The 14,588-nt window shown below is 41.9% G+C and overlaps 1 protein-coding gene across 1 annotated transcript in view; it reads right to left on the reverse strand.

Moving 5' to 3' along the window:
- ptprua (protein tyrosine phosphatase receptor type Ua) overlaps positions 1-14,588 on the reverse strand; it is a 502,564-nt gene that overhangs the window by 257,257 nt on the left and 230,719 nt on the right. The window contains exon 4 of the mRNA XM_037693627.1: positions 14,026-14,297. Coding sequence (XP_037549555.1) covers positions 14,026-14,297 — 272 coding nt within the window. The remainder of the gene's footprint in view (positions 1-14,025; positions 14,298-14,588) is intronic.

Below are 14,588 nucleotides of genomic sequence, written 5' to 3' on the forward strand. Positions count from 1 at the left end.
ATACTTGTCTTGTATTGTTGTAAAATCATTACTTATACTTTGTTAACAAAGTTGCCTACAAATAGCAGACTTTTAAACAATATCTTGCTAAATCTGTTGGTGCTCAGAACACGTTTCAGTAATTCATCTCAGCTACTACCACATCAAAGTTCTGATCTGTATTTATTAAACTGGCTTAATTAAAACATTTTATTCAGACGAGCTGGCTGTGGTAGCCATCTTAAATCGGATTGACTAAAACAGGTAATAAATTGTAGATGTAAACCAGTGATTACTGTCTGAGAGTTTCAATAGTTCATGGGGCAAACAAACAGAAACATTATCGCGTGCCTTTGCTTTTCGGCTGTGGGAGATTGTTTGGTGAAACGTAGCTTTTTTGTAATTCTCTTTTGAGATCACTCTTTTTTATCTCAAGACTCACTAAAGTGCCTCTGAAATGATTAAGTTGGACATTTGTTTAACTTTATCGCCAAAGGAGACCACTGCTGCAGCTTGCTGAGGTTTTATTACCTCTGAACAAATCAATACAGGGTCTGAGAGGTCTGTTCCCTGCACTGCCATTAAACTGTTGGTCCAACTTGTAAACATTCTCATTTAGAACTAAATGCAATCATAATATCAGCAATGGGCATCTGGAAGCAAGAAATATTGGCAAAGAGTTTTAATTGTAAATCAGTGAAAACGTAAAAGCTGCAGGCGAGGAAGCCTCTGATCACAGTCCATCATATCTCTGCAGCAGTCTGCCTCTCCTGAGGGGCTGTCGATGCTCCATTACTGGATGATTTTTTTCTTCTTTTTTAAACCTCATCCCACTTTATCACCAGCAGCTTTGCGCGTGCGCACGCAGGTGTGCACACACACACCCAAACCCACACACACACATTTTCTCCTTCAAGCCCTTTGAAGTGATTGTCCTTTCCCTGTGAGGAGCCTTCTGCTCTCAGGCCTGCAGGGGCCGATGTGCTGGCTGTCAGCACCAGACATGGATCTTTATCAGCAGCACCGAGTGGATGAACGAGTGGAGCCGGCCCCGCAGGGTCTTCGCTCAGCTCTGAGCTGGAACTGCTGAGGATACAGGAAGTCATCCTTGGACCCAACAAAAAGGATGAAATTCAAGGCCTAATTTTCCTTGAAAAGCTGCATAATGTCTGATGTCTTCCTAGTCTTCTAGTCTTCTTCAGACTAAGATTATTTTATGACTAGAAACAGTATAGCCTTGAAAATAACTAAATGCATTGCTTTATAAAACTGTCATATCTTGTATGTTGTGTAAGTGATTAGATTATACAGTATATTATTAAAGACTCTCAGCTACAACAAGACAAATTTTTAACTCAGTAAGTGGCTGAGTGTTAATCGTTCTTGTCTTTTTTTAAGGTCATTTAGTCATTGGATTGACTCCAAAATATGTAATAATAATGTGTTGTCATCATTGTATGTTCCCATACAATGATGAAATTGGATCTCTACGTTTGGCCCATCCGCCCCCAGATGGTGCCTGGAGGGGCAATTGGGAATGGGGTGTCCTGCTCAGAGAGATGTGCAGTGACTGGGGAATCAAATCTGGGACTTTTGGGTCCCGAGTCAGCTGCCTTGCCTCTACCCCATCTCGACCCCCTCTTGTAGATCAATCCATTGACTAGTTTGAGAACTAAACAGAGTTGATTCCAACAACTAATGGCAATCAAAGTTCATGCTCAATAATCCAGGTAATAAATCTAACAAAGTTAAGTCAGGTCACCTGGACGGTTTCTTTTAGTTGAAATGTTTCGTCCTTCATCCAAAGAACTTCATCAGTCTGATGAGTCACAACAAACTCGGTCCCACAAGCAGCACACTGACATAGTGGGTCAACCAGTTTGTTGATGACAAGATGGTTTCTGGAGTCCACCTTCTCCCCCGTTGACTCCTCTGAGGCCGTCATGGCCAAAGTGGTTCAAAACATCCAAGTTCATGCTCAATAATCCAGGAAGAAAGTCCCTAAAGTGAGGCTGAAGACTAGAGGAGACAAAGCCTTCTCTGTGGCAGCACCCAGACTGTGGAACATCCTCCCTCTGTCTGTGAAGCTCTCTCAGTCAGTAGATCAAAGTCCAGACTGAAAACCCACCTGTGGCCTTCACTCAAATTAGTACTTGACTGACTTGAGTTTTGGGGAAATAGTTGTCTTGGTTTTTATTAGTACTATTGTTTCATTGATATTTTACTGCAAATTTTATCATACTGTTATTTTTATTAAATTCAATGTTATTTTGTTTATCATATGTTATCATATTTTATCATATTTTATCATATTTTATCGATGATATTGTAATTCTTGTGAAGCACTTTGGTCAACTGTGGTTGTTTTTAAATGTGCTGTATAAACAAACTTTGAATTGAATTGAAGTCAGTTCCTCTGGATGGTTTCTTTTTTTGTTGAGATGTTTGGTGTTTTGAACCAGTTTGGCCATGGCTGCCTCAGAGGAGTCGACAGGGGAGAGGGTGGACTCCAGAAACCATCTTATCACCAGCAAACTGGTTGTCCCACTATGTGACTAAGCCTTATGGGACTGAGTTTGTTGTGGCTTCTCGGACTGATGAAGTCCTTTGGATAAAGGACAAAACATTTCAACAACAAGAAAAAAAAAAACATCCAGAGGACTTGACTTAACTTTGTTGAATTAATGGCAATGTATGTTGTTGCACTCAGAGCAGAAGTTGGGGATGGGTCTCAACTACTACCACACCAAGTTTCAAAGAAAGAAAACGTCAAATTGACGTAAGCGATATCTTCTTTGCTGTGGCAGTCATCTCAAATCAGTTGGACTCCTGTTAATCGACTAGATGTACATCCAATGATTACTTATTAGTTTCATTAAACTCTATCAAGTGATTCATGAGATATTTTGCTAAATAAAGCCACACACACAGGGGGAAGCATGGTGGTGCAGTTGGTAGAGCTGCTGCCTCTCAGCGAGCAGGTCCCTGGTTCAAATCCCGGCCGGGGGCCTTTCTGGGTGGAGTTTGCATGTTCTCTCCGTGCATGCGTGGGTTTTCTCCGGGTACTCTGGTTTCCTCCCACAGTCCAAAATCATGCATGTTAGGCTGATTGGTAACTCTAAATTGTCCCTAGGTGTGAGTGAGAGAGTGAATGGTTGTTTGTCTCCTTTGTCTCTATGTGTCCCTGTGATGGACTTGCGACCGGTCCAGGGTGTACCCCGCCCCTCGCACAGTGATTGCTGGACATGGGCACCAGCGACCCCCGTGACCCAAAATGGAATAAGCGGGTAAAGAAAATGGATGGATGGATGGATGGAAAGCTACACACACAGGTGAAGCAATAGTCAGTAACTCCTTTTGATGCTCACGTGTGCTCCCTCTTCCTACATAAAACAAACCCTCTTTGTTCTAGTTAGAACTTCTCTGTGTTTCACATGCTGCTGTCAATTATTCAGGTTTAAAGAGCTAACAAAGCTATTAGTCTTGTGCACACATGCTGTGTGGGAGAACTTCATCCAGCTTGGACATCTATCATGAGTATAATAGATCACATTGTCCAGATAATAAACACCTTGGTGCAAAGCTCCCCAATTAAACTTGATTATAGGTCTCAGATCACCTCTGCATGAACCCCATCTCCCCCTGAGCTACGCTAGACCCTTGTCCCCACTGGGATGCTTTTTTCACTGTTTATTTATCTACTTATTTATTAATTTTTTCATTTAAAAAACAGTTTTTATCCACAACAAAACACAGCTAATGGACCAAAATGCTGTAGTAAATGTTCCAGGCCTGTATGTGGTGCTGTAACGCTGCCATGAAGTTTAACTCGAAACTGGACACAAGGGAATCATGTTTTTGAATCTTAAACTGGGAACTAGGGATGGGGCCGATCTGATCCAGTATCGGTATCTGCCTCCGATAACAGCAAAATTTACGTAACGGATTTTCCGATCCATGAATGTCTGTGGTTGCGCTGCACGTTTGCTTCAAACTATGGAATGGATTTCCTGAATGGCAGCGTGTCTCATGAGCACAGAGTAATAAGACCCTCCTCCCTTTCAGGAAATCCAGTTCATAGTTTGCAGCCAGCTACAACGTGAGGACTGAGTTAGCAGCACTGTGGCCAACAGCTAACAAACTTTTCATCTAAACATGTCCGCTGTGTGGAAGTATTTTACACTAAACACCACAAAACAAGACAGCATCGTGCAATGTCTGCAGAGCCATAGCGCCACATTAAACCGCGGTAAAGTTAGTTTTACGATGGACATTCGAGCTCTGTGGCTTCAGCGGGGCACTACTCTTGCTCAACCCAAAACAAGCGACTCGACCCCGGCCAGCCGCGTCCAATCTGCCCCGCTCAGTCTGCCCGTCTCTGAGGAGGGACAGACTGAGCGCGGCTGCCCCAAATCAGGCTGCCTGCTTCGGACTGAACAAAAAGAAGACATCGCTGAAACCACGGAGCTCAAATGTTTACAGAGAAGTTACTAAACTTCATCATAATTAATGACCAACCACTATCACTTGTAGAAAACGAAGGATTTCACAGTTTGATACTTGCAGCCAAGATATAGTTTACCCTCCAGGAGATATTTATCAGTACAACAGTAGACAATCATAAAAAAACATTATTTGAAAATTATATATATATTAAAAACAAAAACAGCTACATTATAAAGTGATGTAAAATACTAAAAACAGGAACATGTCTGTTGGTTTATGCCATGAACTTAGCAGATGTTTGAAGCCATTTAACATTTAATTTAATTTAATTCATTTATTCATTCATTTAAAAGAAACAAAATAAATAAATAAAAAATCATCAAAAAGAAAATATTGAATGAAAAGAGTGCAGGAAGAAGAAAAAATTCTTATATCTGCACTTTATAAAACATAAAACAACTTTAAACTATCACTTAAATTAATCACTTTAATATCCACTTTAAAGCTAGGAATAAAAATAAACATGTTTTGTGTTAGCAGAATTTATTTCTAACTTTAAAACTTATCCAACATTAATAAAACTTACCTCAAGTTGCCTTTTTGGACATGCATGCATATATTTGTACAAATTGTACTTGAGAGGAGATTATTACAGCCTCATATAAAATCAATGATGATCATGATATCGGAACTGGATCGGTATCGGCCGATACTCAGTTCTAGGTATCGGGATCGGATCGGAAGTAAAAAAAGGTGGATCGTGCATCCCTACTGGGAACAAACAAAAAGAAACTTTAAACCAGACAACAGAAGTGCAGGACAGTGTTGACTGGGAGTCATTTCAGCCCAAATATGAAGACATAATGAACGACTTCAGGGACAGTGTCCAGAGAGGGACAGCTGAAGGGAAGGACTTTCCTCCGGAGGAAAGTCCTTCCCTTCTCATGGATCCTCAAGGATTTTCCTCACAATGTTCAAAGCAAATCAGGGTAAATTATTTAAAAGCAAATAATTGTCTTTTTAAACTATTCACTTCTCCACATTACATAAACATTTACTGGATACGCTTTGTAGGTTTTTTTTTTTGTTATTGTTGGTATTGTTTGTTTTGTGTGTGGGTGGGGGGGGTTGTATTATTGTTGACAGATCAACAAAGTTGAAAAAATATAGTCAGAGATTATTTGGTCTAAGAATAGGTATTTTGTTAGTAATTAGCATGCACTCTGCATTTTTTCAGAGAATACCATTTCTAGTATTATTTTTGTTGTTCAATCTGTCCCTTGAGGCTGTAGTTAGAGGTGAGGCTACACAAAAACACTAAGGTGGAGTTTACAATGTTCTCATACTGCAACCAGTGCCTCATTGTAAACCAAATAATGCTGGAACGCAAATAGTTGGGGGGTGGGGGTACGTCTGGAGGGTCCTCCCACAGAAAATTTTGAACAAAGTAGATGCCATTTCCTGCAATCTGCTGTACTTTAATGGGTTGTTAAACATCTACGTTGACCTCCATAAGTAAACACTTGATTCAATAACTATTTTAAATATTTTGAACTCAATGTGCTTTGTAGTTTTTCAGCATCATTTGTTTTGTGAGTGTGTGTGTGTGTGTGTGGTGGGGCGGGGTATTGTTGACAATTCAACAAAGTGGAATCACATTTTGATTTTAAATCATATATCAAAAACTTGATAAAGAAACTGAAATTAAAACTGGGTTTATTTTTCAATAATAGATCTTGCTTAACTCTGAATGCCAGAAAACACCTTGTAACTGTTACCTTTGGCCATTGACTACGGTGACATTATTTACATGAATGCCCCTGCCAGCTCCTAGTAGATGTTGGATGCTGTCTACCATGATGCGCTAAGATTCATAACTGGTTGTAACTACCGTACCCATCACTGCACTCTGTACTCCTTTGTCAGTTGGTAATCATTATCTACACGTAGGCTCTCACACTGGTTCATTTTCATCTGTAAATCCCTCCTTGGTCTGCTACCTTCTTATACCTCCTCCCATATGTTACACCATCAGTGCAGTAACAACATGCACTCTCAGGCCATCATTATCTGCAGCGTTCCCTCAATGTGGACTGAACTTGGCAAAAAGGCCTTTTCCTACTCTGCTCCTGCAACCTGGAACACCTTGCAACAGGAACTGAAGCTGTCCACCTTAACTTCTTTAAGGGGTTTTCAACTTTGGATAATGTCAATAGAAACATCAAAGCAAATATGTTCTTGTTTTTAATATTTAACCTTGTTTTACGGCGTCCTGATTTAATGTTTGATAAAACTACTTTTATTTTAAATGCATTTTTACTGTAGTTTATTGTTGTCATTGTCTACTGTTACTTGAACCACGTTGGCTATGGCTGCCTGCCTGGGAGGAGTCGAAGAGGGACAGTCCCCAGAAACCATCTTATCACCATCAAACTGGTTGGTCCACTAAAGTAGTGTACTGCTTGATGGGGAAACAGTTTACTTGGAATTCCTCAGACTGATGAAGCCCCCCGGATAGAGGGCAAAGCGTCTTTCCACAAAAAAGAAAATGTCCAGATGACCTGACCATTATTGGATTTTGTACCTGGATGACTGAGCATGAACTTTGATGTCTACTGTTATTGTTGTCTGTACTTTATTTGTTCTGTCTGGAACTGATCCCTCTTGTAAATGAGTCCTCATGGCTCAATGAGACTAACCTGTATAAATAAAGGTTTAATGAATGAATTTTAGAGAGCAACAAGATGTAGCCTGACCAACAGCTCTCCTTGTGTGAATAGAGCACACGCTTCTCTCAAGCATCCTCGCACCTGCTTCAGTGTTATCTCCAATGCCACTACTATCATGCACTTCAATTCTCGGTTGTTCAATTGTACACTGAGAAGACATTTTTTAAATGAAAGTAAATTGGACTGGCAGCACGGTGGCGCAACTGGTAGAGCTGCTGCCTCTCAGCGAGCAGGTCCCTGGTTCAAACCCCGGTCCAGGGGCCTTTCTGGGTGGAGTTTGCATGTTCTCTCCGTGCATGCGTGGGTTTTCTCCGGGTACTCCGGTTTCCTCCCACAGACCAAAAACAAGCATGTTAGGCTGATTGGTAACTCTAAATTGTCCCTAGGTGTGAGTGAGTGAATGGTTGTTTGTCCTCAAATATTGCTTATGAGTGAATGTGAGGCTGAAACAATAGAAATAACTTTTATATATTCACAAAATCAGTTTTTATGTGGATAGGGTCTGAATGGCAGGCAAACCTTTGAGCTCCACACAGAAGGAGAAGAAATCAATACTTTTGATTCAGTTTAGCTGCTGGGAGTCGTGAGGACAGCAGAGTTGAGGATGGTTGTCCTCATTGATCTGTGCAGGCCTCTAATCTCATTAACTGGGACTTGATTTATTGAGATGGGCCTCAGAGTGCACCAAGGTTATGGAAGCAAACACCAGGATACCCCACTACAACCACCACCCCTCCCACAAGATGAGGGTCACATGGAATTGAGGTCAATTGACTGCTTGGTGGACCCACGCTCCCACAATCCCTTACATCAGCCACTGTCTCCTCATTAACAACAGTTTTCAGGATGTTTGTGGGCGGATGAGGGGGTGAGGTGGGCGTCGACAGGCTTAGTGAGAAGAAAGAGAGCATTGGGGATAAATTATCAACTGTAATGAGGCGAGGCAAGGTTGTGTGCAGTCAAGAGAATCTTACAAGATGCACAGTGGTGCTAATAATGCAGCACGGCCAATACAGGCATCAAACAGAGTTATTGATTGCACTGCAGCACACAGGTAAATTGACCAATAAATAAAGATACAATCAAAATATACAGCCCCTGTAATTATCTATACATTGACCCTCTACTTTATATACAAGCTGCAATTTGCTTATTTATTGATGGCATTTTTGAACAAGTGGAAACATAAATGTAGAAAAATTGTGCTCTGTCTCACGTTTAGATTCAGTAAACTAATGGGACAATGGTGGTGTGTTGGTTAGGCAAATACTTTATTTCAATTAAGTTTCTAAAGATTAAAAATAATAAAAACAGCAGACACTCAGGCCTTAGATTTATTGACCATTTGCCTGACTTTTACAGACACAATTTTGTGCAGCATGACCGATTAATGGTTATCACTGTTGCCTCACAGTTAGAAAGCCTTGGGTTTCAATCCCTAGTTTGGTCTTTGGGCCTTTCTGTGATGAGTCTGCATGTTCTCCTTTTGTCTGCATGAGTTTTCTCTATGTACTCCAGTTTCCTCCCACAGTCCACAAGTATGCATGTTAGGCTGCCTTCAGAACTAGGCCTCTCTTGCAAAAAAGATTTGTGAATTCAATGGGGATTGGCTTAGTTTGAATAAAGAATAAATAAATAATGAATAAAATAATGTTGTGTTTTGTAAGTCTATCTAAATCACAAAAGCCTCACAAAGTGAGCTTTGTACATTTAACTTGATTGTGCCTCACTCTGCTGTTTGCCAATATTTAAAAGAGGTATTATGAAGCATTTATAGAAAATAACCTTCCATATTTACGAACACAACTGCGATTCTCAAACTCTAGTGCTGTTTGCAAAGTGAATTTAGTGTCACATATTTATTCATTTCAATTCAATTCAGTTTATTTATATAGCGCCAAATCACAACAAAGTTGTTTCAGGGCACTTTACAGAAACATTCACATACATAAAAGCCAATTAGTAAAGTTCTCTATCTAAGGAATCCAGCAGACAAGTTGAATCTTGGCTTTGTTGCAGTCTCCCATCCTGAGCAAGCACAGTGGCAACAGTGGAAAGGAAAACCTCCCTTTTTAAAAGGAAGAAACCTCCAGCAGAACCAGGTTCAGGACAAGCGTCCATCTGCTTTGACTGGCTGTTTTTTTTTATCCTTTCACCTATCTCATTTTTCAACCAGAAATACTCACCCAAAATAATCCAGAGGAAGCAAATCCCCTATGGGTTTGGATTGAGTAACTGTGTCAAGTAGAGGAATCCAAGTTGACTTGTTTGTAGGTAATGGTAAGGTGGAGTGGAGCATTGAACCTTGTTTGCAATAATGAGGGTTTTGATTGGGATTTTTGGGCTGGTGTGGTAAAGAAAGAGTTGAGTTGAAAACCAACGCTCGATTTACTGGTCTATCGATGTTCTAACCCTTACCTATTGCCATGAGGTATGGATCATGATTTGTAGAAAACGATCCCAGGTGCAAGTGGCTAAAATGAACTTGACTCATTGGGTGGCTGGACTCAGCCTTATAGATAAGATGAAGAGTTCTGTCATTCGATGGGGAGTTTAGAGCAGAGCTGCTGCTCCTCCTCCACATAAAAAAGTAAGTTGTGGTGGTCCAGGAATTTAAGGCTAAACTGTCCATAAGAAAAGATTTGATGCAATCTATTTGCTTATTTGGACAGAACTTTTTCAAATGGCATTTCAATAAAAAACTGTAGACTGGATTTTAATCTGACATGAAAGGACCTTTTTTTTTGTTATACAGTACCCTGAGATGACTGTTCTGAATTGGTGCTGTATAAATAAACTGAACTGAATTTAACCCATGGTCCTTATAATTCAGGTCATGAAGACATGTTGTAGGATGAGGCAGATGGAAAGAGTCCAGTGCTCGTGGCCAGATGTGAGTCCATAATGTCACAAGGTCCTACAAAGCTTGGTGTACAGTACAAGGAATACATGGATCCTCAATTAGTTTGGTCTGTTTTGGACAACCTGAACACTTCACAATGTGTGTGGGTACTCCATTTATTGTTTCAACATTTGTCCACTGTGACAACTGGGTGACCCACATACTGAGAAATTGACTGACCACCACTTTCATTCAAACCAACAATTTGACCCCTGTCACCGCTACACCAAGTGTTAGTAATGCTGTCTGTGGTATCTTATGGGTCTGCTGACCTTCACTCACTGCTTTGACTTTTGGATGTTCTAGCATCTTCCTAGTAACACTACTGCTCCACTTGTGATGCCACAAACTAGGCCCTCCAGGGGCTGTTCAAAACAAAGCAGGTCCACAGATATCAAAATACAAGTAAAATGGTAAATGTATTGTATTTACAAAGCGCTTTTCTGTCTTATCAAGATATTCAAAGGTCTTTACAACAAAACCTGTGCCCTCATTCACACATCCATACATCACTCTATTATTTCTGTACAAAGACTAATCAGTGCTATATCACATGCATACACTGATGGGACACACATTGAAGGCAATGAGGGTTTCACTGTCTTGCCCAGGGACACTTGAACATGTGATTGCTGGTGGAATGAAACCTCTAACTAATCAATTGGAGGAAGGCTGCTCTAACCACACAGCCACAGCTGTCCCATTACAAATAGCCCCAAGTACAAATCATCACAGATAGGCATCACAGATCGGTATGTGGACCAAATGGGACCCATTCACTCCTGTGTATTTATTTATTTATATATTTATTCCATCCATCCATCCATCCATCCATCCATCCATCCATCTATTATCTTCTGCTGTGTTTCAAAGTCAGTTCATGGGGGCAACAGGTTGAGCAGGGAAGCCTAGACATCTATATCCACAGCCACCTCTTCCAGGTCTTCTGGAAAGATTCCAAGGTGTTCCCTGGCCAACTGAGAGACATGGTCTCTCCAGCGTGTCCTGGGTCAAACCCGGGGTTCTCTCCCAGTCAGACATGCCCAAAGCACCTCCCTAGGGAGGTGCCCAGGAGGCATCCATACCAGATGCCTGAACCATATCAACTGGTTCCTCTCGATGTGGAGGAACAGCAGATATACTCCAAGTCTCTCTCGGATAACTGAACTTCTCACCATATCTCTAAGGGAGAGTCCAGCTACCCTGGGGAGAAATTTTATTTAAACCGCTTGTATCCACGATCTCATTTTTTTGGTCACTATCCAGAGCTTGTGACCATAGGTGAAGGTAGGAACGTAGACTGACTGGTAAACAGAGAGCTTTGCATTACAGCTTAGCTCCCTCTTCACCACAATGGACTGGTACAGAGTCCACAATACTGCAGACATTGCACCAATCCATCTGTCAATATTACACTCTATTCTTCCCTCACTCGTGAACAAAACCCCAAGATACTTGAACTCCTCCACTTGAAGCAGAACCTCACCCTCAACCTGAAGAGAGCAATCCACCCTTTTCCAATCAAAGACTATGCCCCCAGATTTGGAGGAGCTGATTCTCATCCTAGCCGCTTCACACTCAGCTGCAAACCGTTTCAGTGAGAGCTGAAGATCATGGTACAATGACGCCAACAGGACTGCATCATTTGCAAAGAGCAGAGATGGAATCCTAAGGTCAATGAATCAGACTCCCTCTGCCCCCTGGCTGCACTGAGAAATCCTGTCCATAAAAGTTATGAACAGAAACTGTGACAATGGGCAACTGTGGCAGAGTCCAATTCTCACCCTGAAGGGGACTGACTTACTACCGGCAATGCAAACCAAACTCTCGCATCATTTATATAGGGACCGAACAGCCCGTAACAACGGACCCCCAACCCCATACTCACGGAGCACCCCTGACAGTGTACCCCAAGTAACACAGTCGAATGCCTTCTCCAAGCCCACAAAACACATGTAGACTGGATGGGCAAACTCCCATGACCCCTTGAGGACCCTAGTGAGGGTAAAGAGCTGGTCCAGTGTCCCATAGCCAGGACGGAATCTGCATACTTCCTCCTGGACCTGAGGTTTGACCAATGAATGGACTCACTTCTTTGGTAGCCCTGAATGGACCTTACCAGGGAGATTAAGGAGATTGATGCCCCTATAATTGGAGCACCCCCTCCGGTCCCATATTTGAAGAGGGGAACCACCACCTCAGTCTGCCAATCCAATGGCACTGCTCCTGATGTCCATGCAATGTTGCAAAGGTGTGTCAACCAAGACAGTCCCACAACATCCAGAGCCTTAAGGAAATTGGTGAATCTCATCCAGCCCCGGAAACCTGCCACTGTGGAAAGTTTTCAATACCTTGGCGACCTCAGCCACGGTTATGATAGACCAACCCCGAAGTCACCTGACCCCAATTCCTCCATGGAAGATGTGCCAGTGGGATTAAGAAGGCCCGAGATGCATTCCTTCCACCTCCTAAAGACATCACTAGTTGAGATCAACAGTACCCCACCTTCACTGAACACAGTGTTAGTAAAGAGCTGCTTTCCCCTTCTCAGCAGCCAGATGGTTTGCCAGAATTTCCTTGAAGCTGACCGAGAGTCTTCATTCAAGGAGTCACCTAACTCCTCCCACATATGAGCTTTTGCCTCAGCAACAGTCAAGGCTGTGGACCGCTTGGCCCTTTGGTACTCCTCAGCTGCCTCCTGAGTTCCACCAGCCAACAAGAACCTATAGGACTCCTTCAGCTTGACAGCCTCCCTAACCTGAAGTATCCACCACCGAGGATGAGGATGGCCATCGTGAGAAGCACCAACAACCTTGCAACCACAGCTCAAGGCAGGCACTTCAACATTTGAGGCATGGAACATGGCCCACTCAGACTCAATGTCCCCTCTCTCAGCTGTGATGCAGTTAAAGCTCTCCTGGAGGTGTGAATTGGAGATCCCTCTGACAGGTTCTTCTGTCAGATGTTCCCAGCAAACCCTCACCACACGTTTGGGTCTACCAGGTCTATCTGGCATCTTCCCCCGCCATCTGATCTACCTCACTACCAGGTGGTGATCAGTTGACAGCTCAGCTCCTCTCTTTCATCCGAGTGTCTGAGTTCCCCGGTAACCCATGTCTGGACAAGGGACACAGAGTTCCTTGTTTTCTTTTGTCAATAAAATCTTCTGAATTGGTCTTTGTCTGGCCTATCACCTAGAACCATTCTGCCTTGGGTGACCCTACCAGGGGAAATTACAATTGCCCCAGACAACATAGCTCCTAGGATCATTCAGGTGCACAAACTCCTCCACCACAATAAGGTGACAGTTCAAGAAGGACTATTTATTTACTTATTATTATTATTTAGTTTAATTTTTTATGTATTATTTATTTATTTAATTATTTGTTTGTTTGTTTGTAAGGTAGCGTATACTGTATATAAATTACAAAACAAATGGTTTTCACTTAAACAGTTTTCCAAACATATACTTAAATATCTGTAAAAAAAATGGTAACAAAAAAATAGTGGAATATTTTACACTCACAATCACACTGATGCATTTTTGTCTCTGGACAATGTGTGGTCGCTGTGATTTGGAATCCGAGCTGTTTGCTTGGATTCAGTTGAGAAAATCATAATTACCAGCAGGTTTTCCTGGCAGAGTGCTACATAAATATACTGGCAGAAAAAGGAGGGATATATTGGGTGTTGTACTAGAAAATAAGATGATAGTATAAAGACTGAATCACATTCATTATTTTAAAGATCTGGAAATTTGCTGTGAGACACGATATAAATGGACAGAACTGATGCAGGAATTGAGTTATGTTGAACTGAAATGTGGAGTTAGACCATTTTTGGCTCAGAAATAATAGTGTATTGACACCGAAATATGTAGACGTACTTGCGACTTCAACAATAAATTGGTACTCCAGTGGTTTTGAAGCATTTCATTACAAGTACCACCTGAAATAAACCTTAACTAACCTGGTATTCACTTGGCCAGAAAGTGCTGACTGCGAGTTCCACCTGGTGCCACTGGTGCCCCTGGGAGCCAGAGATGTTCCACACAGCACTGCCTTTAGGGCCCCCGTTAACCCGAATGTAAACCTGGAGGGCCCCGGGACTGTGGCCGTCACGGCTGTACAGGAAATAGCTGAACTGGATGCAGTGGGTGTCGTTCTCACTGAGGGGAAGCAGGTGCAGCTGTGCTCGCTGGGCCACCATATGCTGCGAGGAATTCACCACCATAAAGGACCCTGGTGGTAAAATGAAAAGAAAAAAAATAATAATTCTACACATTTTTTCCAAAAAAACTCTTGGTTTCCAGCTAACAGTAAAGACTTGGGCTCATAAAAGTTTAGTACTAATGAAAAATAAAGACCATGCCACGTTATATTAACTCCACACATTCCACAGACAGCAGATATCAGAGGATCTTCACCTATGTCTAAGGTGATGTGGAAAATGTGGATGGAATTGTGGAATTGGATGTTCATTGGTGAATTCATGGCAAAACACGGAATCTCGTGGAATCTTTAAAATAATTG

This window comes from Nematolebias whitei, chromosome 19 (assembly GCF_014905685.2).
Source record: "Nematolebias whitei isolate Nwh7 chromosome 19, NemWhi1, whole genome shotgun sequence".
Taxonomy (NCBI): Eukaryota; Metazoa; Chordata; class Actinopteri; order Cyprinodontiformes; family Rivulidae; genus Nematolebias; species Nematolebias whitei.